The sequence below is a fragment of the Amaranthus tricolor genome, chromosome 3, assembly GCF_026212465.1.
Source record: "Amaranthus tricolor cultivar Red isolate AtriRed21 chromosome 3, ASM2621246v1, whole genome shotgun sequence".
Taxonomy (NCBI): domain Eukaryota; kingdom Viridiplantae; phylum Streptophyta; class Magnoliopsida; order Caryophyllales; family Amaranthaceae; genus Amaranthus; species Amaranthus tricolor.
Window position 1 is genome coordinate 33,104,468 of NC_080049.1, and position 26,471 is coordinate 33,130,938.

General features: G+C 33.7%; 4 protein-coding genes across 4 annotated transcripts; 2 read left to right on the forward strand and 2 right to left on the reverse strand.

Annotated features, from left to right (window-relative positions):
* Positions 1-1,204: 1,204 nt before the first annotated feature.
* Positions 1,205-5,829, forward strand: LOC130809071 (origin of replication complex subunit 6). Its single transcript, XM_057674700.1, has 10 exons — positions 1,205-1,528; positions 1,622-1,668; positions 1,749-1,853; positions 2,112-2,192; positions 3,727-3,838; positions 3,917-3,979; positions 4,075-4,162; positions 4,261-4,331; positions 5,312-5,411; positions 5,505-5,829. Exons 1-10 carry the CDS (start codon positions 1,301-1,303, stop codon positions 5,582-5,584), a joined length of 975 nt encoding a protein of 324 aa, XP_057530683.1. The 5' UTR covers positions 1,205-1,300; the 3' UTR covers positions 5,585-5,829.
* Positions 5,830-8,839: 3,010 nt separating this feature from the next.
* LOC130809074 (sphinganine C4-monooxygenase 1-like) lies at positions 8,840-14,678 on the forward strand. The gene is made up of 2 exons (XM_057674703.1): positions 8,840-9,624; positions 13,859-14,678. Exons 1-2 carry the CDS (start codon positions 9,391-9,393, stop codon positions 14,408-14,410), a joined length of 786 nt encoding a protein of 261 aa, XP_057530686.1. The 5' UTR covers positions 8,840-9,390; the 3' UTR covers positions 14,411-14,678.
* Positions 14,679-15,915: 1,237 nt separating this feature from the next.
* LOC130809073 (protein PHYTOCHROME KINASE SUBSTRATE 1-like) lies at positions 15,916-17,727 on the reverse strand. Its single transcript, XM_057674702.1, has one exon. The coding sequence runs from the start codon at positions 17,539-17,541 to the stop codon at positions 16,060-16,062; it is 1,482 nt and encodes a 493-aa protein (XP_057530685.1). The 5' UTR covers positions 17,542-17,727; the 3' UTR covers positions 15,916-16,059.
* Positions 17,728-20,646: 2,919 nt separating this feature from the next.
* On the reverse strand, positions 20,647-26,252 carry LOC130809072 (probable methyltransferase PMT2). The gene is made up of 7 exons (XM_057674701.1): positions 25,789-26,252; positions 23,841-24,489; positions 23,505-23,715; positions 23,052-23,346; positions 21,942-22,316; positions 21,749-21,826; positions 20,647-21,576 (listed from the first exon to the last, which is right to left on the reverse strand). The coding sequence occupies exons 2-7, from the start codon at positions 24,480-24,482 to the stop codon at positions 21,342-21,344; spliced, it is 1,836 nt and encodes a 611-aa protein (XP_057530684.1). The 5' UTR covers positions 24,483-24,489; positions 25,789-26,252; the 3' UTR covers positions 20,647-21,341.
* Positions 26,253-26,471: the final 219 nt, after the last annotated feature.

Here is a 26,471-nt window from a genome sequence, read left to right on the forward strand (position 1 = left end):
CTCCGATGCTCTATTTCAGCCAAGCTCACGCAAATTCTCAAATGAACAAATTCTGAATACTCACGTAAAGGAACAAATGTGGCATCTGAATACTCAGATGCATTGAAGCTAAGTCTTGTAGATGCCATTCTGACATCACAAATTCTGACATCAGAACAACACAAAAGCACAACCAGCGAACAACCCACCTTGCACGACACGTGGAGGCCAAACCGGTGCATCCAGAACTTGAGCTGCAGTAGAAATGAAATCTTGGCACATGGACCTAGCCATTGAGAGCCAAGAACCCTATTAATAACTCACACAACACTCTGAAATCCGTGTGCAAGGTCATGTAGTCGGCAGCCTTTATACTAGATTATGTATCAGCCATGCAACAAATTTTGTTCAATATCGATGACCAGGCCACCTTGATGGAGCAGTGCAGAAGTGACCGGAGGTCAGGGGAGGAATTCGAGGGTAGAATTGGAATCTCTCCACATGGGCCTTGCTGTCATGGCCCAAGAACCCTCCTCAAAATAACTGGAAGTGCACGAAAAATCGAGGTGAAGGTCGGGCATTCAGCAGAAGAACACTGACAGAAGAGCTGCTGTATTATGATTTCTGTTTTGATTTTTAATAGGCACGTGTAAACCACGAGGCAAGTGTTGACGGCAGTTGCCATTAATGGTATTTTGTGCTAACGGACGCAAACTCAATGGTATATGGTGAATTAAAACATTTCATGTGGTATATGGTGAATTTCGAAGAAACTCAGTGGTATATCATGAAATATCAGTATTTTTATTTATCTCATTATGTTATTTAATTTAGGATGGTGTTTTTTTTTTCCATTGTTTTATTATTAAGGATTAATCGAACACAAGTTTTTTTATTATAACTAATTAGAATAAGATTAAGTACATTTGTTCTTTTAAACACATCATTGTATGATTTGCTAATCTCCAAGTTTTATTTTTCCGACTCAGCACTAGAGGTGTTTAAAATATATCTGTTGACCAAAAATTTATTTGACTTTATAACCAAAATCAATTTGACCTCATTTAAAAAATGATTTACAATTATGTAAAAACCATATGGATACAAAACCCGATATCAAACCGACCCAAAACATCTAAACCAAAATCATTTAAATAACCCGAATGAACATTTCTGCCCGCACGCATGAGCTCGTTGCCCAACGAGATGGCAGTAAGCCCGTAACTAGACTAAGCATTAATGGTTGGCATCTCTTCTATCCCGCCCGATTCGAAAAAATAACTCCCGCCCAATATTCAAATGAAAACAATTTCATCCCGCCATGAAATCCATCAAATCCCTAATTAACCATTTTCATCAACCTCAATTTATGCTTATTTCTCTACTCCTTCTTACTCTTTCCCACTCCGGTTTTTCAATCGATCAATCGATGGACATAACCGGATTAGCAAAGAAGCTCGGTCTAGCCGACAATAAACCAGTCGTTCGTAAAGCGGCTGAATTCCGTCGTCTATCCGATATCAAATTTGATTCTTCCGCTATCGGTGTCGTATGTTTTTCATTTCTCCCTCTATAAGGTTTATTGAAGCTTGAATTAGAAAATTAGACAAAATTTTTTTATGCCCAATTTTTTATTTTTCAGGGTGAGATTTGCAAGGCCATCATTTGCTTAGAAATTGCCGCCAACAAGTTTGTTCTTTTTTTCCCCTTTATTTTGGGATGTTAATTTATTGATATGGTTATTAATTGAATTGATGTTGATTTTGTAGATATGAAGTAATCTTTGATCGGCAGACTGCGATAAAAATGAGTGGGATGTCTGAGAAAGCTTACAATAGATCATTTAATTCTCTGCAGAATGTTCTTGATGTGAAGTAGGTTTCTTCTTACTTTTTCTTTCTTTCCTATTTTTTAATTTACACATTTGATTTTATTCGATTGAATGTTCCGATTAAGGCTTAAATAGAGTGTATAAAGTACATTCTATGTTACCTAGGATCTTTGATTGATTTATTTTGATTCATATAGCTGAATCCCTATGTCATAACTTGGGACCTAGGCTTTGATATTGTTGAAATTGAATGTTCAGACGTTGGAAGTTGAAATGCTGATAGTTTTTAATGTTATTATAGGAATAATCTGGATGTTAGAGAACTAGCTATCCAATTTGGATGTGTTCGGATAATCCCTTTTGTGCGGAAAGGATTAAAACTGTAAGTGTTTCTATTCCCACAAAAATGTTGTTTGTAGGAAAGAATAAAAGTTATGAAATTTGACTTGGGTTTGAAAATTAACAGATACTCGTGATTTCCCTCCATGTGTTTGTAAAATTGCTTCAATTAAATGATGGTGATTCTTGGATGGCCTATTTCAAGCATCGCTAGAAAATTGCAATTGAGAATACCTCACAACTGCAACTGAATATTGGCAATTCAAAAATTAACATATAATTCCCAAATTCATCTTTACCCAAGACGTAGTTTTATTCTACTAATCCTATTGTGACTTTGCTTAAGTACATATATAAAAGATACATTTTTATAATTGCCAAACCCTGCCTGTTCGTGACTTTGCTTAAATTTACCCAATACCAATAATCCTAGGCGCGACTTTAGTAGCAGTAGGTAATCCGGTCACTGCCATATTTGGTTCAACGATTCAACCACTTGGCTTAAAAGAAGTAACCTGAATCATTAGCATTTGGAAAGGTTTTACTGGTTGATGTGTGTTTTAAAGTGGTTGAACTTCTTGAATTTCTCATTTCGGACTAGAAAGTACAAGTATATATCTTTGAACAAAGGTTTATGTTATGTTTTTTGTTGATGATTAGATTGATCAGAATTTAGGGCAATTTCAAGCTGCAATTGGGCATTGATGCAGGGAATTGACACCTAAGAGTTGTGATTATAATTAGAATCAATATTTGAGGCATCTTAGCCTAATTAGTTCTCTTCATTATTAAGTACATAAGAGAATTCAGACAAATTTCAATTTTTAGTTTATGTAATTATATAGTTATCATAGGAGTATTTTGCTATGACTTTGGATTCTAAATGCCAAGAAACTAGCACTTCTTATTTATGTGAAGTTATAATGATGTTTACTACCAAGGGTCAATTGAAAACAACCTCATTCTCATCTCTAACAAATAAGGTTGCGTATATTCAATCTTGCGTACATTCGACCCCCAAATCCCCATAGGCATGGAAGTCATTTGTGCCATCGAGGTAATGGAATGTTGTTAGTTAGTTACAAATACAGCAAAGAACTTTCTCTGCCATTTGATTAGTTCAATTTCTCTGGTTTGTAAATTGCAAACAAAGTTGCATCCCTTCAAACTATTAACCCTTGTCCTTACTTCTAAAGAAATCTAGCTTATAGGTTGGAGTATATAATTGCTTAGTTTCCTTATCTCTTTTAATAAGGTTATGGTATGCTGTATTCAATCTCTTGCCATACTCTGGATCATAGCTTCTATAATCTGGATATACTACGTATGGTGCTGATGATGATGTAGGCGAATCTAATATACAGTACAGGATTAGGATGGATTGAACACTCATTGCTGCACAAACTTGATTGTTATTTTTCATTGTTATATGCTACACAATTCAACATCAATAGAATTGTTAATCAAAGGACCTGGGCCATAGCCTAGGCAGACTCAGGCCTAGATTCTCTTAAATAGAATGAGAGTTTTGTAATTATGTTTTATTTTAGGTTTTGATTGTGGTGCTCTGATTTCAGCTATAAGGAGCGATTCTTTGCTTCACTTCCAGCTAGTAGACGCAGTAGTACTGATTTTACTCGACCAGTGTTTACTGCTGTGGCATTCTATTTATGTGCTAAGAAGCACAAGGTGCGCAATATTTTACTTGATCTACCTCGTGTTAGTGTGTCTATGGTGTAATGATTACATATTGTTTCTGACGAATAGCTTAGGGCTGACAAAAACAAGTTGATTGAGCTTTGTGGTACATCAGAAGCTGAATTTTCTAGTGTAAGCTCTAATACCTTGTTAGTGTACATACTTTGTTTTTTACTCTGCCGCCTTTTATCCTCTGAGTGTGTTAATAGTTGAAGATTCAATTTTAGGTTTCTAACTCAATGAAGGACTTATGTCATGATGTTTTTGGAGTTTCAAAAGAGAAGAAGGATCCCAAAGAAGTAAAAGGAAACAGAGGTACAGAGATCCCAAAGAAGACTTATGCCATGATGTTTTAAGTACTCCACATTTGGATCATAGAAAGAATTAATTTAATGTTTGCCATATGATTACAGAACTATTGGATGTGTTTCCTGAAAAAAGGGGATATGAAGATGGTGGTTATATATCTGATGAAGAGAAAGAGGTACATTTAAAAGATTTCTACTTTTTTGTTTCATATTATGATGAATTATAGTAAAATAACTCATTAAGTTCATTTATTTGAAGTTGCACATAATGTTAGCTACTTAGGTCAATTGAAAACAATATATTTGTTAGTGCTAACTGCTATCGGTGACAAAGAAGGTTGTGTACATCCGATCCCCAAACTCCACCATAGGTGGGACAACATTGGGGTAGTGAAATGTTGTAGTTTTAATGAGTTGGTTGTATTGATTTTAGCTTCTCCTTATCTAATCTTAATCTAGCCGCATTAGTTTTGGAGTGTAAGGAACAGATACTCTGTTTGTAAGCTTAGCAGATGAAAAGGATTACAGAAAACCTCCCTCCAATGTTCTTTTACTTGGACTATCTATATCATCTATATTTTCATCTCGAACTTTTTTACAGTAGTGTTCTTAGGTCTTTTATGAAGTCTGATAGTAACTGCACCTGACATGCTCCTAGTTTTATAGTAACTTTATTGGAGAGCTTTACTTGAAGGACTGAAAAGGATTCTGATGCAATAAAGCAATTTACTGTGACATGCCTCTTAGATGGATACTTAACTTGAAATTCCATAAACACTTCCTGAATTCCTAAGGTCGAAATCAATGCACAAAACAACATAATGGGGATTGTAAAAGGATTCTGATCCAATGAAGCAATTCATTGACACTATTTTACCTATCTAGTTAATGGATTCTGTCCACTGCCCAGTAAGATGTAATATAAACAATTATTTTCCTACATGCAATATGCTTCTCTTCATTCAACCACTGCAAGTAGGGTAAAAAAAAAACATGTATGCGAGACCAATGAACAGATCGTTTTGTGGACTTCTCATTACACCCACATGTCGTAAGTTGGCAGTTTGAGAGCTATATGTAATAGTAGTGAAAACTTCATCAATGAAAGTGCAGGTAGTCTTTACTTATGGAATTAAATCTGTTGTTTTACCTGCAGCCTTCAAGCTGCAAGAAACGTAAGCAAATGGAGAAACACGAATATGATGAGTGGAAATCAACTGTAGTTTCATCAATCAACCAGGAAAAAGATAAAAATGGTATGGTTTCATATTCTAATGCAATGGGGAAATTAAACAATTTAAGTCCATGAAGCTGTTTCTGTTCTAAAAAGTTCCTTTTGTTCCTTTCAGTCACTATCAAGAAGACAAAGCAAGCGCGCTTGAACTTTCCAACAATACCTTGTGATACGCAGAACTTGGAGGTATCGTAGCCATATACACACTCTCGTTGAATCGAAATCTTAGATATTAATCATGCTTTTCTTAATGTTAATGAAGAAAGAATTTGCACCCCTTACAAATTGTGTAATTTGCCCGTTTTAATTGTACCTAAGCTTTCATATGGCAATGTACAGAGCAGAACAATCGAAAAATACATCTGATTTGATAATTTTTGGCTGTCAAAGTACATGAACTTAAAGCAACAACTTGTTCCACGTTATCTATTGTTTTCTATTGTGATTATTTAATCCTTTCAGATAAGATATTTAGTGAAATTATGAAATGTGAATAAATCCATTAAAGGTGATGTTATGCATGTGCCAGATTCTAAAATGCTAACAAACCATGTAATACTTAACTGGTAGTTGTGGTTGACATAATTTAGTGATTCAATGATTGGAATTGAGGTTTTCTTTATGGTTTTTCATTTGAGGAAGAATTCAATTAGATTATGTATAAAATTATCGGTGAGATCATTTCTATATCCGATATATTCTAATCATAAAAGTTTTAATAAGGATTTGAGAGAGATGAAAGACGGCGGATTTACGTTAGAACGTCGCTATTTTTTATTTATTGTAAAAATTTATTTTTTTTATTCATTTGTGTATTTTTAGCTTAAGGGTACTCTCCTTGGCCCTTACTAATATATTTCATATAGTGTGAAAAGTTATAAAATGTCAAAAAACATTACAATTCAAAGGTTGAAGTAGTATATTTGAAACTTAAGTTTAAAGGATTAAAACCTAGTTTATATTGTATTTTTTTATTAAAATAACTAATAGATTTATATAATAATGTCTGTGTTGAAAATAAATTTTTACTATTATTTAAGTTTATTTCAATTTACCTAATTTAAAAATTTTCATAATTAATTAGTTTTTATATGAATAACTTGGTAGTATGTTATATAATTAACAAATTCTAAGTTGGCAGCTATTAAAAACAAAAGTGGTGTACCAATTGAACTATTTTTTCATCTAGAAACAAAAAGGAGTGGCTTTATGGTCTTCAAATATGGTGAAAATTGACTCCTGACATTAGGAAACAGTACCACAACTTTGAATTTTCAAATGGAAGAAACTACAAACTATTGTTCTCCAATCTCCACTTGTAATTTCGGCAGTCACAATCGAAGAAGTCTCGGTTGTTATTTACTAGATACGTAAATCACACTGTTAGAAAATTATTCTAAAAAATCAAAAAAAAAAAAAAAAATCTTAGATATTAGGGTAAAAAAATAAATAATAATAAATCTACAGTATCCTAGAAAGTCCTAAACCTACACATCCACTAATGAAATATAATGTCAAAGATAGAAAATTCTAGACAAATGTGTTAACTGACTTTGAAGCCTAAATAAGGCATTGTAACATTTACAAGGAAGAAGTAATAATACTTTCTCCTATTCTCTAAAAGTGTCCGATTTGCTTTTTAAACGTTGTTTATTTCTTATTCTTAGTTTGCATTTTATTATTAATCTATAAGTTAAAATATAGTCAAGTGAGATCTTTTTTAATTCGTCTCAATGCAAGGATTATTTACATCAACTTTTCATAATTTTTAATTATGCACAATTAGAGATATTAATGATTAGATAAGTACATTGGATAAAGTATATAAAGCAAATAGGACAATTATGGTGAATAAGAAGGAGTAAAACACAACAATTTACTATTTACAAAAGAGCTTTCTTCACTTTAAACCATTTATATACATTATAACATTCATATAAAATTCTGTATGTGGTCTAATTTTATAGGGGGATTTTTGGTGTTTTATTTTATTTGTTTTTAATTATTTATTTTATTATTATATTTTTTTATGGTAATTATTACGGTGATTGTTTAGAAATTTCTTATTATAATCTCTCACAAGTCACACCGCAAATGCGTTTGGCATGTTTGTCACGTACAACTATTAACAACAATAATCACAATAGTAAAAAAAATAATTGAATTTAACTTTAAAGATCATTTTAACCACCTTATAATTCAGAAAAAAAACTATCTCTTTCACTAGTGAAAAATAAATTATCACTTCGAATATTTTTTCTAATTTTTAACTATTTACTTTTGGTTTTAAATCAATATGTATGTCTATCCATAGATGGAAAAAAATGATGAGTTATTGAGTTGTGGAATATTTTTTTAAAACTATTATTAATTAATTAATTTAGAAATAAATTTATGTTGTGTTTGGAAACAAGTATTTTATTTCAAATTATGAATTTCAATTTGAAATTATAAATGAAGAATTTGAGAATGATAAGGTCCGGATAGTTATTCTCAAATTCTCAACTTTAACTACTTTAAAAACAATGGTAGAATTTGATGACTCAAATTCAAATTTGAAAATTTTTAATTTGCCAAATAATAAATTTGAACAAATTCTAAATTTTCAAATGAAATCATAGTTCCCAAACATGACATTAAATAATTTGTATTTAGAGTGCTTGCTCATAGTTTACTCATGAATTTACTAAATTCTACGAAATGATTCTTCTGTCAAAAAAATTCATTCTATGAAAGAATGAATTTTTATTATGATTGGAATTTAAGATGCTTAATTTTATATATTTTTATTCTAAAATACATGTTGGTGATCAAAATTGGGCATTGGGGTTGGTTTTTATCAGAAATTAGTTTAGTTTTATTTGTTAATTGTAGGTGGATCTGAGTTTTTTTCGTTATATTCATATTATTTAAAATTTTCATATTCATCTTTTATTCACAAGGCTTATCCATCACACATATGACAAATCAGTCTTATCAACTCATATTTACTCAATGCCCATTAAATTTATATGGCTATCGCCCTAATTATGACTGATACAATGTAAAATCTGCAAAATTTTTCACCAAAAACACAATATATTTCAAAAAATTTTATCTATTTCATAAAAATTATTATATTTTTATATGGATATATGTAATTGCATTTCTATTTAAAATTTATATTTATATATACTTTTATACTAATAACTTTATACATTGCAAGAGTTTCTGTATTATTTAGAGATATTAAAAATTAAATTACTACATTGCCAAACATGCAAAAAGTAAATAAGATATTAACTCTTAATTAGACAAAGTATTTGCTATTATTGAGTATTTTTCACTACAAACAATTAACACAATTTACAAGAATTTCACATTTTTTATTAGATAAAATTTTGAATTGGCCTCTTATAGTCCCTTTTTCCTTCCCAACACATATAGTTTTGACTTGAGCATTAGGTCTAGAAGTAGGAGACATAACACATTTGTTACCATTAGCCCAGTCAAATTACGACTAATCAACGAAGTAAATGGCCCAATTATTCTGTTAGGTCTCAGCCGTACATATTTGAATAATAATATCACATTTATCACTCCTAATTTGTTGAATTTGTTTGATATTTGATAGGTCCACAGTTTCCAGAAAGAATATCTCAATCTGTGTTCAAGTTTCAATTTTTCTTCCCCAATTTAAATTTTATAAAACCCTAATTAACATCTACACCTTCTTTTTACGTTTATTGTGGCTGAATTTTCTCCTTTTTCCCCTAATTTATTTTTCTCTCTCTTCCTCATACTCTCTCAGGAATCAAATTTCGTCCAATTATTGTTCTTTTTCCAGCCAAATCATTTCATTCAGCTTCGTACTCTATTCTTCTATTTGTTCGGATCATCTTCATCTTAAATTCTTCATCTTTTTCATTTATCTTTACTAATTAATATTTGGGTATGCAATATTTTCTAGATTCTTGAAGAAAAATTGTTAAAAATCTCATCTTTTTTAGTAAGAAAGAAAGATGAAGATGGGTGGTAACATAGAGGTATCTGATGAAATATTGGGAACTTTTGCACCAATTATTGTGTATTGGGTATACTCTGGCATTTATATGATGATGGGTTCTTTAGATAATTACCGTTTACATTCCAGGAAGGATGAAGATGAGAAGAATTTAGTTTCTAAATCTACTGTTATTAAGGGTGTTATTCTTCAACAAACTGTTCAAGCTATTGTCGCTATTATCCTCTTTGCGGTTAGTATTTTTTCTAAAAATTCTACTTCGTTATATTGATCAAAGTATTTCTTATGTTGTTGGTGTTTAAATTGATTGATTTGAATTTTTTTAGAAGATATCCTTGGTGATTTGAGTTTAATTGTTTAAAGCTTTTTGTTTAATTGGTTATTTTGATGGAGATATGAGTTAATTGTGATTAATTGAAGCTTTATTTGACTTGGGTTTTATAAACTTGTTTGTGGTATGATTAAAAGAATGATTTCAGTCCCTCTTATGCATACTTGTTCATTAAAGCTTTAATTTTATGGCTTGTTCTTCTGTTGTAAAAGCTTATTGCAATTTGCAGTCTTTGGTTTGGGTTCTGGGTGTGTTAAAATGGAGTCTTGATGATGTTCATGGCTGATTCTGGCTTAAATTGACCAGAGTGAATTATGACCTCCAATGAAAATGATTAATATATGGCAAAGGACAATCTTTGAGCAATTCACCAGGGGTGCAATTTTTTTTCTTCAAAAAGCTAAAGGAAAGTAATATTAACTAACATTTGAGGCTCTTTAGTTTAGACAGCCCTAGTCGGACATTTTGGATATGCTTAGAATCACTCATGTATTTGACTTTGCCTCTAAGGAATATTTTCTGTGCAATAGAAGGGATTTTTATGAAATTCTTGTAAAGAGGACATCTAGGAACATTTGTAGGAGTTTTAATTTTCATTGATGATAAGCTTTAAGAGGAGGATTTGTTCAGAAATCTAGTACAGACACACATTATGACTCTCTTGCTGAGGACCAGAAAGAAGGCTATTTTGTTTTTAAGCGTTTACTTTATCTTTGGAAAGAATTGTAAACTTTAGAATATATTTCTCCAGTTTCCAATCAAATGGAAATAATAATTGGTTGAGTAGTAGGAAATGCTAGCTCAGGATCTATGTTACTCGGGCTCTTCATTTTTCTTCATGTACTCGTGTCTGATCCTTGATGCTCTTACGTTGCTATGATACTTAGACCACTTCATTTTAGGCGTAAAATTGAATATTTAGACATATTCGATACTTGGACACGTACCAGTATCCGACATTGGTACCTAAGTCCTAGTAACATAACTTAGGATAGCATGAAGAGTTGCTTTATGTTGTTGATGTTTGTTTGTAAGTGATGCACATGACAGCTGCTATTGGAAAGTGACTTTGTTTGGGCTGAGAGGATGATGTGGTATGACGAGGAGTAGCTGTTTCACTTTCAATTGAGGTGGCCTGAAATACAAAATCTGACATTTTTTTTTGGAAAGAAAAGAGTTTTGTTTGGGACAAATTACTTAGTTATTGGAGAACATTTTAAAATTTGATAGTCCCCTACCACCCCACCCGAATGTGCTGCCTTCTCTGTTCAAGTAGTTGGCTGCGTTATGCTATGAAAAGGGGACCATAAGGATGATAATGTTATTTAACGTTTATTTTACATTTTAATGTTGATGAACACGGGAAACGAAATGGGGGACTTATGAGTGGCAGATTTAGAGATTTTTTGTAGTGGGTTCATATCAATTCAAATTTTTAGTGGAGTTAAGTAGTCAATTTTATAGAATATAAAATGCGTAATCTCAAAATTTTTTTAGGAAGAAAAAAGTTAAATATATTAACTAAGTGGGTGCAATTCCACAACCAACTATGTGGCTCAGCACTTGACTTTTTGAGGATGAAAAGTTGAGTTTAGCTGCTGTGTTGCATGTATAGCTTTTTGTTTTGAGTAATTATTGAATGAAAGTTTTCACATTCTTGGGCTACCAATCCCTAATAATGTTCTGGTTCATACATGTATGCTTTGGTGTAAACACAATAGTTTGTTTTCTAATGAAAGATTCAGTGGCGTTATGATGTCTGGACAGGTGACTATTCGATACTCAATATACTTATGTAGTGTATGACAGTATGGGTTAGAATTTTAAACATATTGAGCTTATTTTGATCATTTCTGTAATTCTCAGGTTCATTCCCTTTTGTTATTCTAACTAGTATATGAACTGTCAAATGCTAAAACAATGCATGCATATTTTTGTCAAATGATTAACGCCAGAACACATGCCGCCTCTTATTTTTAAAAAGTGCGCTTGAGTGCATGCAGCAGTTAAAGTGGCACTGTGCATCATAGCATGAACCAAGATAGCAAGATTTTAGATACTATGGTCATCCATCAATATACTCTCCCATTCATTTTAATTGACTACCATATGATCTTGTAAGTCTAAATACATCATATCGCTTCTCACGCCCATCTACAAGTTATCTTTCGTCTCACTTATTCTTTCTTGAAATACCCCGTAGTTCTAACCTTCCGGCATTTTCCTCTGGTTTAAGTTTATTATAGAGGTCTAATATTAATTAAAGTTGAAAATACATGTATTTTGAGTGGAACTTTTATTGTAAATGTTTTGTTTGCTGTGAGTTTGTTGTGTAATGTCTATAGTCTACCTCATGCTCCAGATCATGAGTATGCAGACATTGTTACTTAGTTAGCTTCTTAAGTGAAGGTGGTGTCATTTAAATGTGGACACACATGGTTTCATTATATTCTTTCTTCCATGGAATTTTTTATGACTATAGACTATATATTGTAATAATTTGTTACTTGTGGTACTTTATGTATTTTTTTCAATCTGCTGAGTTTATAAGTCTCCTACTATCAAATTAGTCACCGTAGTTCTCGATTTTACATTTCTATGCCTGAGGTTACCTTTACTCAATTTTGCTAAAGAGAGATTCAATGTCAATCCACTCATCTTTAATGGAGTGATTATCCTAGACACTGTGGGTCTTCCCTTAATTGGAAACCTTGATTGGTGGAATAGATGGGACATGAACCATCAAGCTGGTAGTCTTGTTATATGCATTTTTGTGGAGGTTGAATCAAGTGAACTGATCGTAGTGCAATCTTTCTTGTGTGTGGTGTCTTCACATGTCTGATTTGAAGTGCCATCTTTTTTGACATGCATGTTTTTTTTTGTTTGAAAATAGCTCTGTCTTGTGATGTGGCGTCCATAGTGCACTAAAGCTGGTGTGTTAAGATTTTTTACACTTAGGTGTATGGAAATGAAAGTACCTTGTACAAAGTGTTTGATCCTTTGGGAATACCAAATATATTAATGTAATCTTTAACTTAATCAATTTACTCGAAGAACTGGACAAGGAAAGGAATGATTGCATGAGAAGTTTAATGAAGGTGTGTACTAATTTCAGGCATGTGGATCAGGTTTGGGCATGGAATATTTGTAACCCATATTTTGTGTTCAGAAAATTTTGACAAAAACAATGAATTGTTCGTTCTACCCAATGAATTCCTAGTGTTGGGGTGGTTTATTTCACATTGATGAATTAAAGATGGTGTGCACATTTTATAAGCTATTGGAGCCCAATCTCCTATAGCCACATGGTTTGGGGATGATATCTCTTTGGCTTAAGGAGTGCGTTCACCTCGTGTTTCCTCCATAACATGCTGGCATTCACAATAAATTCAGCCTAAATTTAACACCCAGACTATATTCCCTTCTTAAAGTATAACATTTAAATGCGGAGGTTGTTTTAGATTGACCTTCGATTGCAAACATCAATTGCAATTTCACATAAGTAAGAAACGCATATGATATTATGACCCATTATACTTTAGTCGGCTATCAAGAAAAGGTGTTAATCTAAAGTTGTCCATTTACTTCGCTCATGGGGTGCTGAGTTAAGGTGGTGGAATGAGGTGGGAAAACCTTTGCTAGTTAGGTGGGAGGAGCTGAAAGCGGGAGAGAAATGGTGAAGCCCTAAAGGAGCGGAGGAGATAGAAAACAGAGGCATTGGATTGGAGAAGGTTTTGTTTTCCTAGTTGAACACACGCTTTAGGTTTTGGGGTGTAGGTATCATCATTTTGAAATATATGTATGATACTCATTAGTCAATACTCAATACCAAGAACTGAAAAAAATGGGGCTTAAAGGATTTAGAAGTAGGTCTTTACTCTTGACATTAGGTTTACGAATGTTAATTTTGTGGGTTTAATTACGACTTAGAAACTGGTTCATAATAAATCAACTTTAACTCATATTATCCCAGGAGCCAAGAATCCATACTTTGGTTTTCGATTGTAATGGATTCAAGTCTTGACATTATGACTGGATAAGCTTTTCTTGTAAATAAGCCGATTGTCTCGAAATTTTCTTTAGCATTACAACTGTTAAGTTTTCACCTTTTCTGAGTAGAACTGCTTTCATGTAGGTGACAGGAAGTGCTGTTGAGGCTTCAAAAGAGCAACCGAATCTACTTGTTCTCGCCCGCCAATTTATTACTGCAATGATGGTTCTAGATACCTGGCAGTATTTCATGCACCGGTACATGCATCATAACAAATTTTTGTACCGCCATATCCATTCCCAGCATCACCGTCTTGTTGTCCCGTATGCTTACGGGGCTCTTTATAACCATCCCTTAGAGGGACTTATCCTCGACACTATTGGGGGAGCCTTATCCTTTCTTGTCTCGGGAATGACTCCAAGAACCTCCATATTCTTCTTTTCGTTTGCAACCATCAAGACGGTGGATGATCATTGCGGCCTTTGGCTTCCCGGTAATCTTTTCCACATCTTTTTCAAAAATAATACTGCATATCATGATGTGCACCACCAGCTTTACGGCAGCAAATACAACTTCTCGCAGCCGTTCTTTGTAATGTGGGACAAGATCCTTGGAACCTACATGCCTTATTCGCTAGAGCCTAGAGACGGGGGTGGATTTGAGGCACGACCGACAAAGGAGTGTAAGGATGATTGATAAATGAGTGCTATATGTGATGTACCACTATTTGCTAGTCCGATCCTCTAAATTCCTTTCGAGCTATCTTCGATATGTGTCTTTTTAATGTACATGCTGGTTTTTTATAATCTTATTTATTCGTGTCTATATGAAGTTTTTTGATGCATGAACAAAGAATTTAATCGTGTAGAGTTGCAAACATCAGCATTACCTTTTCCGGGATGGCCTCCCTTTGTTGGTTCATCGACAATGTATTGATTTATTAGTTCGAAATGTTCTTAGATAAGGATCATCGAGTCGCAGAATTTGAATTGATTCATCGTGACTGAAAAAAATCAGTTCGTGAAAGGATTGATAGTACTTAATACACAAGTACAAAACTAAAATGGATTCTGACTAGAAGATCTTGAATTTTTATATTGAATTTTTATAAGATATTTTTTATACCAAAAATAATTTTTTGGAAAAGATTATAGAGATAAGAAAATATATTAAAACACATGAGCCGTTAAATTAAAATCCAAACCGACATAAGATCAAAAACTAATAATCCAACATAAAATAAACTCAGACTAGAGTATGCCCCAACTTAAAAATCTAATCCTATCTTATGGAATTAGCTATAAACTTGAATGGGCAAGCAAGCATGGACCCATTATTAGTACCTTGGATCACATCTCACTAAAGCCAGCTATAGGCTATATCTCTCAAGTCTCAATTATAATTGTTTGTCATCAAATATAAATGAAGAAAGTCATACCTAACCGTTTATAATTATAGAAGTATAACTTACCCTGTATTTTAAATCCAATTTAATGAACATTTGACAAATATTCCCTTTAAATTTAATGAAATTGATGCCCACTTTATTTATTAGCTTTCCTTGGCTTTAGAAATTTGTTTGGTTCAATATTCCTCCACGCACATCATATGTACCCTCAACGCTATTGACATGCTATAATAAAATTTATTAAGGACCCGTCTTTCTAATTAACCAGCTCTATTCAAGACTAATCTTATACTCCAATAATTAGAGAGCACGCTCTTTTCAAAAAAGTTATAGATTTAATTCTCATCTATCCTTCTCCTCTCCTCTCCTTATCCTCTCTCAGCCTGCCCTATAATTTGGAAAAAAAAATTAAAGAACACAAAAGAATATGCATTACACTTGTCTTTTAACAAGTTTAATCTTGTATTCCTGTGTTTACGGCGAATTTCAATCTTGTATCTTAAATGTTATTTTTTTATTCAATTTTAAAAGTTTAGTTGATTTTGGATCAATTTGAACCAATAATGAATCTAAGGGGAGTTGATGTGTTACATTTAGTACACTATTTAAATTATTGACTATTAGACAATTTAATAGTGTCTGACTTTTAAAGCCAACTACCATAATTATTTAAATCTCATTGATTATTCTAATATGAAATCTAAGTCATTTATTTATTTACTAATAATAGATATATATAATAATAGCAAATGATCTCTAAAACTTCATAGTTTGACACAAATTAGTTAATATTCTCAAATCAAACATAAAAATTTTATAAAACTTATTTTACAAAATTAGTCAAGAATTATGAAGATTAAAACATCTAAGGTTACAAAGAAGTTAAAAATCATCATGACAAAATAAAAAAGTAAATAAAAACATAGACAACAAATAGCTATTCGATATAGAAAAGATTATCAGGACTAAAACTTTGTCTTTGTCTTTGTTTATGACCAAATCCACCCATCTTAGTCTCTGCTTGAAACCTTGTAACAGGAGCAAAACATTCTGGAACCTTCTGCATCCTCTGACTCTCAGATTTCCCTCTAGGAGGTGTTTTGCTATGAACTTCCCTAGCAACATTCACAGATTTCTGGCTTTGGCACCCTAACATACTACGCGAAACTGGTTTATGTACATCTTTATTTACACTCGATTTCATCGATGTGTTCATCTTTAAGCCCATCTTATGTCGAGTTGATCGTAGTGTGCTACTTCTTTGGTCTTCAGAATCAGAACCAAACGAAAAATCTGCAGCACTAGCAGTCACAACACTCCACTCGATACTAGCCTCACTCGGTGCATACCTAGACGTGGGGGTAACACTCCCATCTGATGGTACCAATCGAGGGGATTGCATTACCGGGTTTGCTGTGCAGGATAGGCACTCGATCTCAAATAAGTCGGAACTAGCATCGCTTTCTACGTCTTTATAAGTCTCACTAGGTGCACCAGAAGTGTTGGATTCCTCTGCTTTTGGAATTGTATCCCAAGCTAACATGTTTAGTCTCTTTTGTAGACTAAATCTTTTACTCCCCTCATCGAAATCACTAGACCCGAAAACATCTAGTGATTTCCTTGTGTCCTCGCCTTGATCCTGCAACTTTTCGATTGCTGTCAACGAGGGAGAATTCAGGATCGGATACACAAATTGATCTGTGTTGTCGAGTACTCGAAGCTTGTTCATTCTTGTGATCTCAGCCGCATCTAGGCTTGTTTTTATTGATCTTGGTATTGTACCAGCTTTACTGTACCCCGGCCCTAAGGGAATTTCACTGAATTTATCAACATGATCTGTAAACTTTGGATCGATTTCAACCGATTTCTTATCACAACAAGAACAGGTAAGAAAAGAAAATTTTCCTGCACCCTGAAATTTTCGGCTAGTTTCAGTGTTGGTGCTAATTCTCGATGGTGTTCTGTGAAATCGTCTGAGTAGTGCACTCTGACTATTCGCACTGCGTTCAGACTGACTACTGCTAGGAGTTCGAGATGGAATCAATTTAAGTTTATTGTTAGACTGCCCCATGTTGTTGACTTCAGTAGGATCTTCATGATTCATTTTCAAAGTTTGATACTTTGTACTTCTTGATAGTGTTGAGTTGGTGTTATAAGGTGTTTCAGTTAAGCCTTTGTTAAAGTACTTATCAGCACTAAAAACGTCGATTTCTCCATCTTCAGCCTTGTTTTGCCTCGAGTTTTGTTGACGATTTTGCTTAAAAATTGATGGGGATTGGCTAGATTCGATGAGGTTACGAATGGACTTTTCATCGGAGTTATTGAGGTAGGAGGAAAAGGAAGCTTCGCGGAGGGTGGTAGTGTTGTTTATGGAAGAAGGCGGTTGGGGGGTGTTCATGGATGATGTAAGTGAAGCCATGTACAAGTTTTTAGATGTGTTTTTAGGCCAATTTTAAGGATTATGAGTAGTTTGGGATAACAAAGAGGATTTAAGATGTGGGAGGATAGTGACTCTACAAAGAATGAGAAGGGAATGTAATTATATACATCAATAAAGGTAATATACAAGTAAACATCAAATTGTAGCAGTTAGATGAATACAAAGCGACTGAAAATGACTAAACATTTTGTGTTGTCTAGGAAAAAGAAGGTAAAGAAAAGGAGCATATTATCACTAGAAAATAATGGATGATTAAAAAGCTTTATGATTAATTCATTGAATTGTTTGCAAATTTTGCGCATGGAGAAGCTAAGGTGTGAATTCAAAGTTTGTTGTTTGTATCATCCAAGTAGTCAAGCAAGGATGATCTTAAAAGGTTCGTTATGACATTTGTACTTTGTTGCAGATGATATTTGAATTTCAGGGTTTATCGGAAAAAATATCTTTGTTATTGGTAACAAGAGAGGGTTGCGTATATCTGACCCTCTAAATCTCCCTATGTGATAGGCACTTACACTATATTTGGATAAAAGGAAATGAAGAGAAGGAGAGGCGAGAGATTGCATTTCCTTCATTTCGTTACTAATAAAAAAAGAGAGAAATGGAGGGAAGAGAATTGGAAAGAGGAGCTTCTCTTTAGTTTAAACAAAACAAATCCTTACAACATTAGAAATATTTTGAATTGAATGAAAACACATCAACATCTATATTATTATTCTGTTATCTTGAGTTTGCTACTAATCATAATTGCATGCTGAATTTTTTATAATGTATATTATATATATTTTCTTATATCACATAACAAAAAGAGTGTGTTGGTCTTTTTTCATGGTATAGTATATAACATATTACGAGACTTAAATCAAAGCTTAAACTTTTGGTTAAATTGATTCTTTGACATGATATTAGAAACCGATATAACGAAATGTCACTGATTCAAATCTCGTTCATCCCTCATTACAAAGTGAAATATTTAACGTCATTTATGAGGAGAACATCAATTACATACACACTTCTAGTGTGAGGAGGTATGATAGAGTATATGAGATATCTTAAACTTAAACCATAAGCTTAAGCTGTTGGTTGACTTGATTCTTTATCATAATAATAAAATATATAACATATTTTAGAGCTTTTAACATTATTTCTTATTTTTTCAATATTAAATCATATGAGTTATTGTAAATTTTAATAAGAAAAATTATAAAAATTAACCTTATTTTTTATTATATACAATTTCTTAAAAAGCTATCATATATAGAAAAGTATAGAACCTATGATTATACTTGATATTGCAAGCATGTCAATTTATAAAAGAATATAAAGTACAAGTTTACTCCAATTGGCTTGTAACAATTACCAATGTGATAGTTAGTTGATTACCATGCATCTTAATTCATGAATGGAATATTCTTTTTAGCTTATACATAACTTTCCATTAATAATCTCTGTTCGCCTGTTCCAACTGATTGGGTTACCATAAATATCTTATGTACAAACCATGTATACATTACCATGTTACATATACTTAGTTGAAAAGACATGCTGAAATAACGCCATTATCAATATTATTTAATAATTTTTTTTATAATGTTTGTAATTATAGAGAAGCTTTACATGACAATGTATTTATGTGGCAACTGAATTGACTGAAAAGTATCGTAAAATTTTGTATCTATTTTTTTCAAAAGGAATACATAAGCTTAAATTTTTAACCTAAGTGGAAGATATTATTTCATTCTTAACTTATCTAAAAAAGTATTTTTCGCTCGAGTCTTCCTATGTTATAGTCTCGGTCATTTGAACATTTAACATAGAAGAATGTATTATGTATATATAGACTATAGTAATCGAGTTGGTTCAACGTATATATAGTAAATATGAGTATTTGGCTTACCAAATGGCGAAACTTGGATCAAAAGTTGAGGAGAACAAATTTTAATCTTTAGACTTGAAAATTTGGGTTAGAAACCGAGGAGACAAATATTTGAACTTTTGACATCTTATAAAAGTTAAGAGGCTTCCTGCCCTTTAAATCTTTAGTTATATCAGTATTGTTGAGATGGTTTGTCCATATTGATGAATTAAAGATAGTGTGCACATTTTAAGTCATTGAAGTGCTTCCTTCATAATCGATATGGTTTTGGGATGGTATCTTCTTGACTTATGAAATATATGGGTCTTGTATTTTCCAGATTATATGCTGGCATTGACAATAGGTACGAATTGACAATAATTCATGATGTAATAAAAATTCCCTCTCAAAAACAGGGAACAAAACTGTGAGTAGAGAGTAGAGACTCATATAATTGGTAGACTAAAATGGTGATAAGGAGACCCGGCCCGGGCTCATTCCAAATTCCCATCTATGCAGCATTGAAAGAGGAAAATTGAATGCTTACTGTCATATTTGGGCACATTTCACAAACACTAACTGAGAGATTGACGAATGGATAGTGATTGGTGTGCATGATTGGGCATCAACATTTTTGGCTTTGCTGGCTCCTTCATGTCCCAAAACTGCTTTTGTGGTTCTCATTCTTGGACTGTCTGTTTTTGTGGTAGAGCTTGGTTTGTGTATGACCTATTACCAAAATGTATCAAGGAACCAACCTCAACCAAGGTTTATTATTGAAACCTCAATATAAGTGAGAGTCTTTGAACTAAAAGTGTGAATATAAGACAGTATTGCTCATACTTGACGCTAATTTCACTTGAAAGGACGGACTAAGGAGATTCAAATCTTTAACTTGGGCTTTTAATAGTATGTCAAAAAATCAATTCAACTTATAACCTGATGATTAAGACCCAACATATATTAACGCTAATTTCAGTAACCAATGACCTTAGTAAACTACTCATTACAGCAATATTTCATTAACTTAGCTAACATTATTAGGCTCCCACCTCGGCACAATTTTGAGGTCGGGTATATAATGTATATAAGCTTTACTCTTATATTAATAATATAAGCTTTTTAATTTTGGTTTAAAAGCTAGCTTTTTAGCTATATTAAAAGCAATTCATCAAACATTTTTTTAACTATTTGACTTAAAATTAAAAGCCAAAAGCTAAATGCCAATAAAAAAAACTAATTGCCAAACATTCCGAAAATATCACCCAACATGACCAAAAAGCCGATTACCAAACAATGTAATTTCTCAAATTTCGAGTAGTAGCCAAATGATGTTATGTTAAGCAATTATCTCCCTTCACCAAGTACCTTTTTTCCTTTCAATTATTTTTAGATTGTTCAGCAATTCTCTTCCTTTACATCTATCTTTTTCCTTTCAATTCTTTCTACAGTTGTATGGGTTGAAACTTGAAACAACAAATAAATTCTCCATCAGATACATCTACTAGACTACTATACTACTACTAGAAATACTACTACTAGAAATTTGTATGCTCATGGAGATTGGACACTGTTAACATACAGAAATTGACAAATAAATTAGCAGTACACAGAATCAAAAAAATTGAGGGGAGTACAGACTCGAGAAGTGTGATCGAACTGTGACAGTAAATATAGTTCATGCTAATCACTCTCTTTCGCCCAGCAAAAGGAGACTATATATCTATCGCTTAAAATTAATTACTATGACGGGTAGCCATAAGTCGAAGCAGACAAACCTAGGAAGCTATCGAGAATATCATTGGCTGAAGGAACCGATGACAAGAAGCGCTCACTTTCAGTAACAGTAGCTGTGATTTTACTTTTAGAACGTGTGATATTATCAGAAACTCAGTGGTAACTCGCAGGTTTTGTTTCAGCTTTGTCACTGGGTAGATGTGCTGTTACCTCCATCGACAGTCCAGTACTGCTTAACGGCAACCAGTATCTTTTCGGAAACCAAGGGACCGTCCTCGTGATCTACCATCCTTGTGTCCCACCTCATACCAGCTACTATCTTTTTCACCTTGACCAACACGTCCACTTCATCCCGAATAATTACTGCTCCTTCAGGGCGCAAAATACGGTCCATCTCTATAAGAATGTCTTCAAAGTTGCATCTGCATTCATCAAATGAAACGATTGAGAATTACACGGACAAAAGATCACGTCTTTTCATATAATTTCCATACTGGATACTCGGATCCACACCCGTGCACGTTTCCGTACCCATGTCCAGAGCATTTGTCCTATATGTTACTACAATTATAGTTTCCTAAGCTGAAGACTTACTTGCCCTTGTACAGACTGAAGACACGATTGGCGTGAATGAAGTCATAAGTTCTTGGGTATGTAGAGAAACCTTCACACCTGCATCACGAAAGCTAAGTCAATCGAAACCAAGAATGGATGAAGAAACAGAAAAGTAAAAACAGCAAATTCACTGCACAGATCAAATCTAGCTAGCTAAAAAGTCATCACGCACCAGTCATGATAGATGCCGATCAGCCCTCGCTCAAATACAACACCCAAAGTATCCTTTTCGGCGATTGTAGGCATGACATTCATGACCCACAGTTTGGAAGAATGGATTGCAGCAGCAAAGCCTCCTAACCCAGCATTCATGTCCATGATGTTCCGGTATCTACCAGTATCAAGTAGGCTATTGATTTTTTTGTAAGCCTTGACATGCTTTTTCCACAAACTATTGTCCTTCAAGTATGCATCAACTGAAACTCCAAGAATAGATCTGCTAGCAATTCTGGGAGGCACCGCATATAACCTCTCGGGGAATGGCTTGACCTGCTCACCAGCACCATCACTAGGGAATGGTGTGATACAAGTCTCCATTTTCTTGTACCTTGAAACAAAAAGACAAACCAATTATTAACTCACTTTGATTCCACAAGAAATCGAAATATTCCATTCCTTTTTCTTTTTTTTGGCTTCAAAAATTATATTGGAGACTCATAGTTAAGGACAACCTACTAAACTCTCTTCAGATAGCTGATGTTTTTAAAGTAAACTTACCCAGATAGTGATCTGCAACGAGAACCAAAAATATCAAAAAATAGAAGGGACACATTATCTTTCTTGATAAAGAAAAGATTTAGCAGAACTCATAAGCACAAATTCCACTAAGCAATACAGAAAGATATAGGGTTAGGGCTCCCTAGGGTTAGGTTCTAGGTGTTTTTGGTAGGCCCATCTGTTTTGGGCTTTCCGGTGATTAGGCGAGTCGGGCTGTGACTCACCTTCAGGTGTATGACCTCTTTGATCTAGGTGTTTTGTACCATACCTTTAGGTACGAGCTAGGTGTATAGTGGCTTGTCCACTATCCTTTAAAGGGCGCCCTACATCTTATGTTCTCTCAATGGCTTTTTCCCTACGTGGTTTTATATGCCTGAGAGGTACATTAAATGTCCTTTTAATGTGTCTTAGTCTCTTCTTAGGGACTTACTTTATATATAAATTTCCCAATTTGCAAAAAAAAAAAAAAAAAACAAAAAGGACTATCAGTTAAAAGCAGAGACCTATAATTAAAAATTTTAGAGTAAAAAGAAGATCGAGTATACAATCAAAGATAGAACAGTACCAAACGTCATTAGGATTAGTGGATTTGCAAATGGTAGCCTGAGAGTCAGCTTGTCTCCTACGACACGAATTGGCATTTCGACTCTTTTGCCAAACGGCAATTTCACCCTTCTCGTGCCTCTTTTCCCAGCAAAGAAGTTTAGCAGTCTTTTCAATATTATCTTGTTCTCTCTTCAAATCCTCCTTAGAACGTTGCCATGATTTGTAATTGTTCTTCCAGTTGATAGGGGGACCCGCAAGAACCCAGTAACCACCCGGTCGTAGAACACGATCAACTTCCATCATATAAATCCCACCTGCAAAACACAAGTACAAAATGTTGCAATGCTACTACCCAAAGAACAACACAACATTCCATTACCCAACGCCATTAAGTGGCTCCCAGTAGTGATGACAAAGAGATTGTTTCCGATTCAACCTTGGTAGCAAATAGCAACCAAGAAAAAATTCTTACCATTTCCACCCCATGGAATCAAGCACCGAGAACAATGGGCCATGTCAAAAGCATTTGATGGATAAGGCATTTTTATTGTTCCAAGAACACCTATAACAGCAGGTACGCCCCGTTCAAGGGCAAATTGAACTTGAGCCTCATGAGAATCTCTAGGTGCAAATGACATTGCAATGACATTTCTGCTCCAAAGGTATGCCCCCCAACTAGCAACCTACACAGCAATTTAAGTCAACATGAGAAACAAATATTACAGATTTCATTTCATCTGACGAAACAAGTATTGTGTACTAAGTACTAATAAAGGAGATCAATTGAAAGACGAGATGTACAACATACCCCACACCCCGTATCTAGAGCTGTCCTAACTGTCCCATTCTTCATCGGAATGACCGAAGCTAGTTGATCAATATAGTTATCTGCTCCCTGAGGGAACTGCGTCCCACCACCAGGAAACTTAAAGACATTTCCTTCATATTGAATCCAGTTTTGAATGGCCTTCTCAACTGTCAAAGCTTTGTAAGGTGCATTAGCATACGGAACATAATCACGGCTCTTAGGCCAGGAAAATGGAGTTACATATCCCTTTGGAGCAGGGATAAGGCAATGTAGCTTCTCTTCTTCAGTAGGGCAGTGTCTTTCTCTGTAAATCATGTTCTCTCTAGGGAACATCATTGCACGCCGTTGATCTTGACACGGAGTGTAATCCGTATACGTAGCCTTGCACGGCTCAATCATCTTAGTGTTAATTTCAGAATCGCCAGTCTTAATCTCCCCGCCATGATGAGTCTCAAAATTCAAGTTCGAGAGAACTGCACAATCTGTCCCACTTTTAGTAATCTCCATAGCAATACTATCTCCCTTCCCGAATCCACTTCTCTGCCATGCCCCCAATAGATAAAAGAATCCACAGAGACCAACTACGATAAATATTGATATAGAACTCCTTGTCCTACTGTCACCAGATGTTTTGTGGGCCATTTTCTGCCTGCAATTCGTACCATGGATATTTAAGATTATTCTAATAAAATATCAAGTATAATTATAATCTATCAAACACCGAATACAATTCCAAGGGAAATCACACAAGTTTAGATATGAGTTCTATGAAAGAAGTGGCATATTAAGATGATTCCAATAGGGAAAAGACTAGTTAAGACTAGTTAAATAGATACAACATACTGGAGTACAATCTAAGAAAAAAATCAATCACCATCTGAATAAAATCCTATGAATACTATGAAAACGAAAGATTGGTTCGATTAAGAAAGGAAAGAAGGTTGATTCTTTGATCCAATAAGAAAAAATAGAGACAATTCTTTAATCCAGCAACCCAAAAATGGAGCAATTCTTTTTCAAGAATACTCCTCAATGTCATATATACAGCAAATTCCGCCAATTTTGGCCTAGGGTTAAGATAAACCCATTGGCATATAATTACAATACAGGGAAACCAGAGCTAAACCAACCAGATCAAGCTAAGAAAAATATCCATTGACCTAAATCAACCAAATATTGAATGTATGCATCAAAATACCCAGAAACATAACTTTTCTGTACAGAATTTCTAAATTCAAAAGCAATGTAATAATCAAACAACCCACTCAGAAAGGGCAAAAGGTTGATTCGTTCATCTGATAAGAAAACATAAAAGGCAATTCTTTCATCCAGCAACCCAAAAAAGAACAATTCTTTTTCAAGAAGAATCATCAGTTTCATACATATGGCGAATTCCGCCAATTTTGATTTAGGGTTAAAATAAATCCATTGGCATCTAAACCAACATTACAAGGCCAATCACGGCTAAACCAATCAGATCAAGCTCAAAAAATACCCATTAACCTAAATCAACCAAATTTCCGATGTAACTATGAAGCATAAGAAAGGGAAAAGATTGATTCTTTCATCCAATTAGGAAACGTATAAGGCAATTCTTTAATCCAGAAAGCCAAAAGAAGAACAGTTCTTTTTCAAGAACAATCATCAATTTCATATATGTGGCAAATTTCGCAATTTTTTTTAGGGTAAAGATAAATCCATTGGCATCTAACTAAAATTACTAGGAAAATCACAGCTAAACCAACCAGATCAAGCTTTAAAAAATACCCATTAACCTAAATCAACCAAATTTCCAATGTATGCATCAAAAAACCCAGAAACATAGAATCCCAATGCAAAAATTAAAATTCCAAAAGCATAATCAACAAACCCATTAAGAAACCTCATTGGTGGAAAAAAAAAGTGGACAAAATCTAACAATAATTGACAAAAAAAGACTAAAACTGACCAAAAGCATCAAAGAAATGAAAGAGAATAACAGTGGAATCTGTCAATTGTGACTTCTTCTGCTACTGCTACTGTTACACTGCTACTGTCAACCCAGAAAAGGAACCAGTTTTAATAATGAAATTCCTAGGGAAAAAAAGAAAAGAAAAGAAAAGAAAGATGGAAACTTTAGCTTTATTTGGTTTTTCTTTTGGTTTGTGACCCAACTTTAGAGATCAAGAAAAGAGTAGCAATGGCCAATGGGCAGGAGTGTGGGAGTGCAGTGCAATTATAGCAGTGTAGAACAAGAATAACAAGTAGATGGATGTATTTATGAAAGATTAAATTTAAGCAAGATCTGATATCATATTGTATTTTTGTAGGTGGATCCCACGGGTGTATGCAGGGAAGGAGATCGGATGGACAAGAGATATGCAACAGAGGATGGCGGTATCGGAATCAACGGCGTCAGACATGAGTTGTTATGCTTTGAGTTTTGGATTTTTTTCCTTAGTTAAATGTTTGTCGGCCTCACTTCCTGGCTGATTTTCTTTTTTTTTCCAACACAAGTGTGATTAATTTACATCTATTCATTCGATTATTTTTATTATAAAAATTCATTTTCTTAATGGATATATAAATTTTTTTTAAAAGATTTATTCGTATAGATTGAATAGATAAAAGATTCATATTATTCATGTAAAT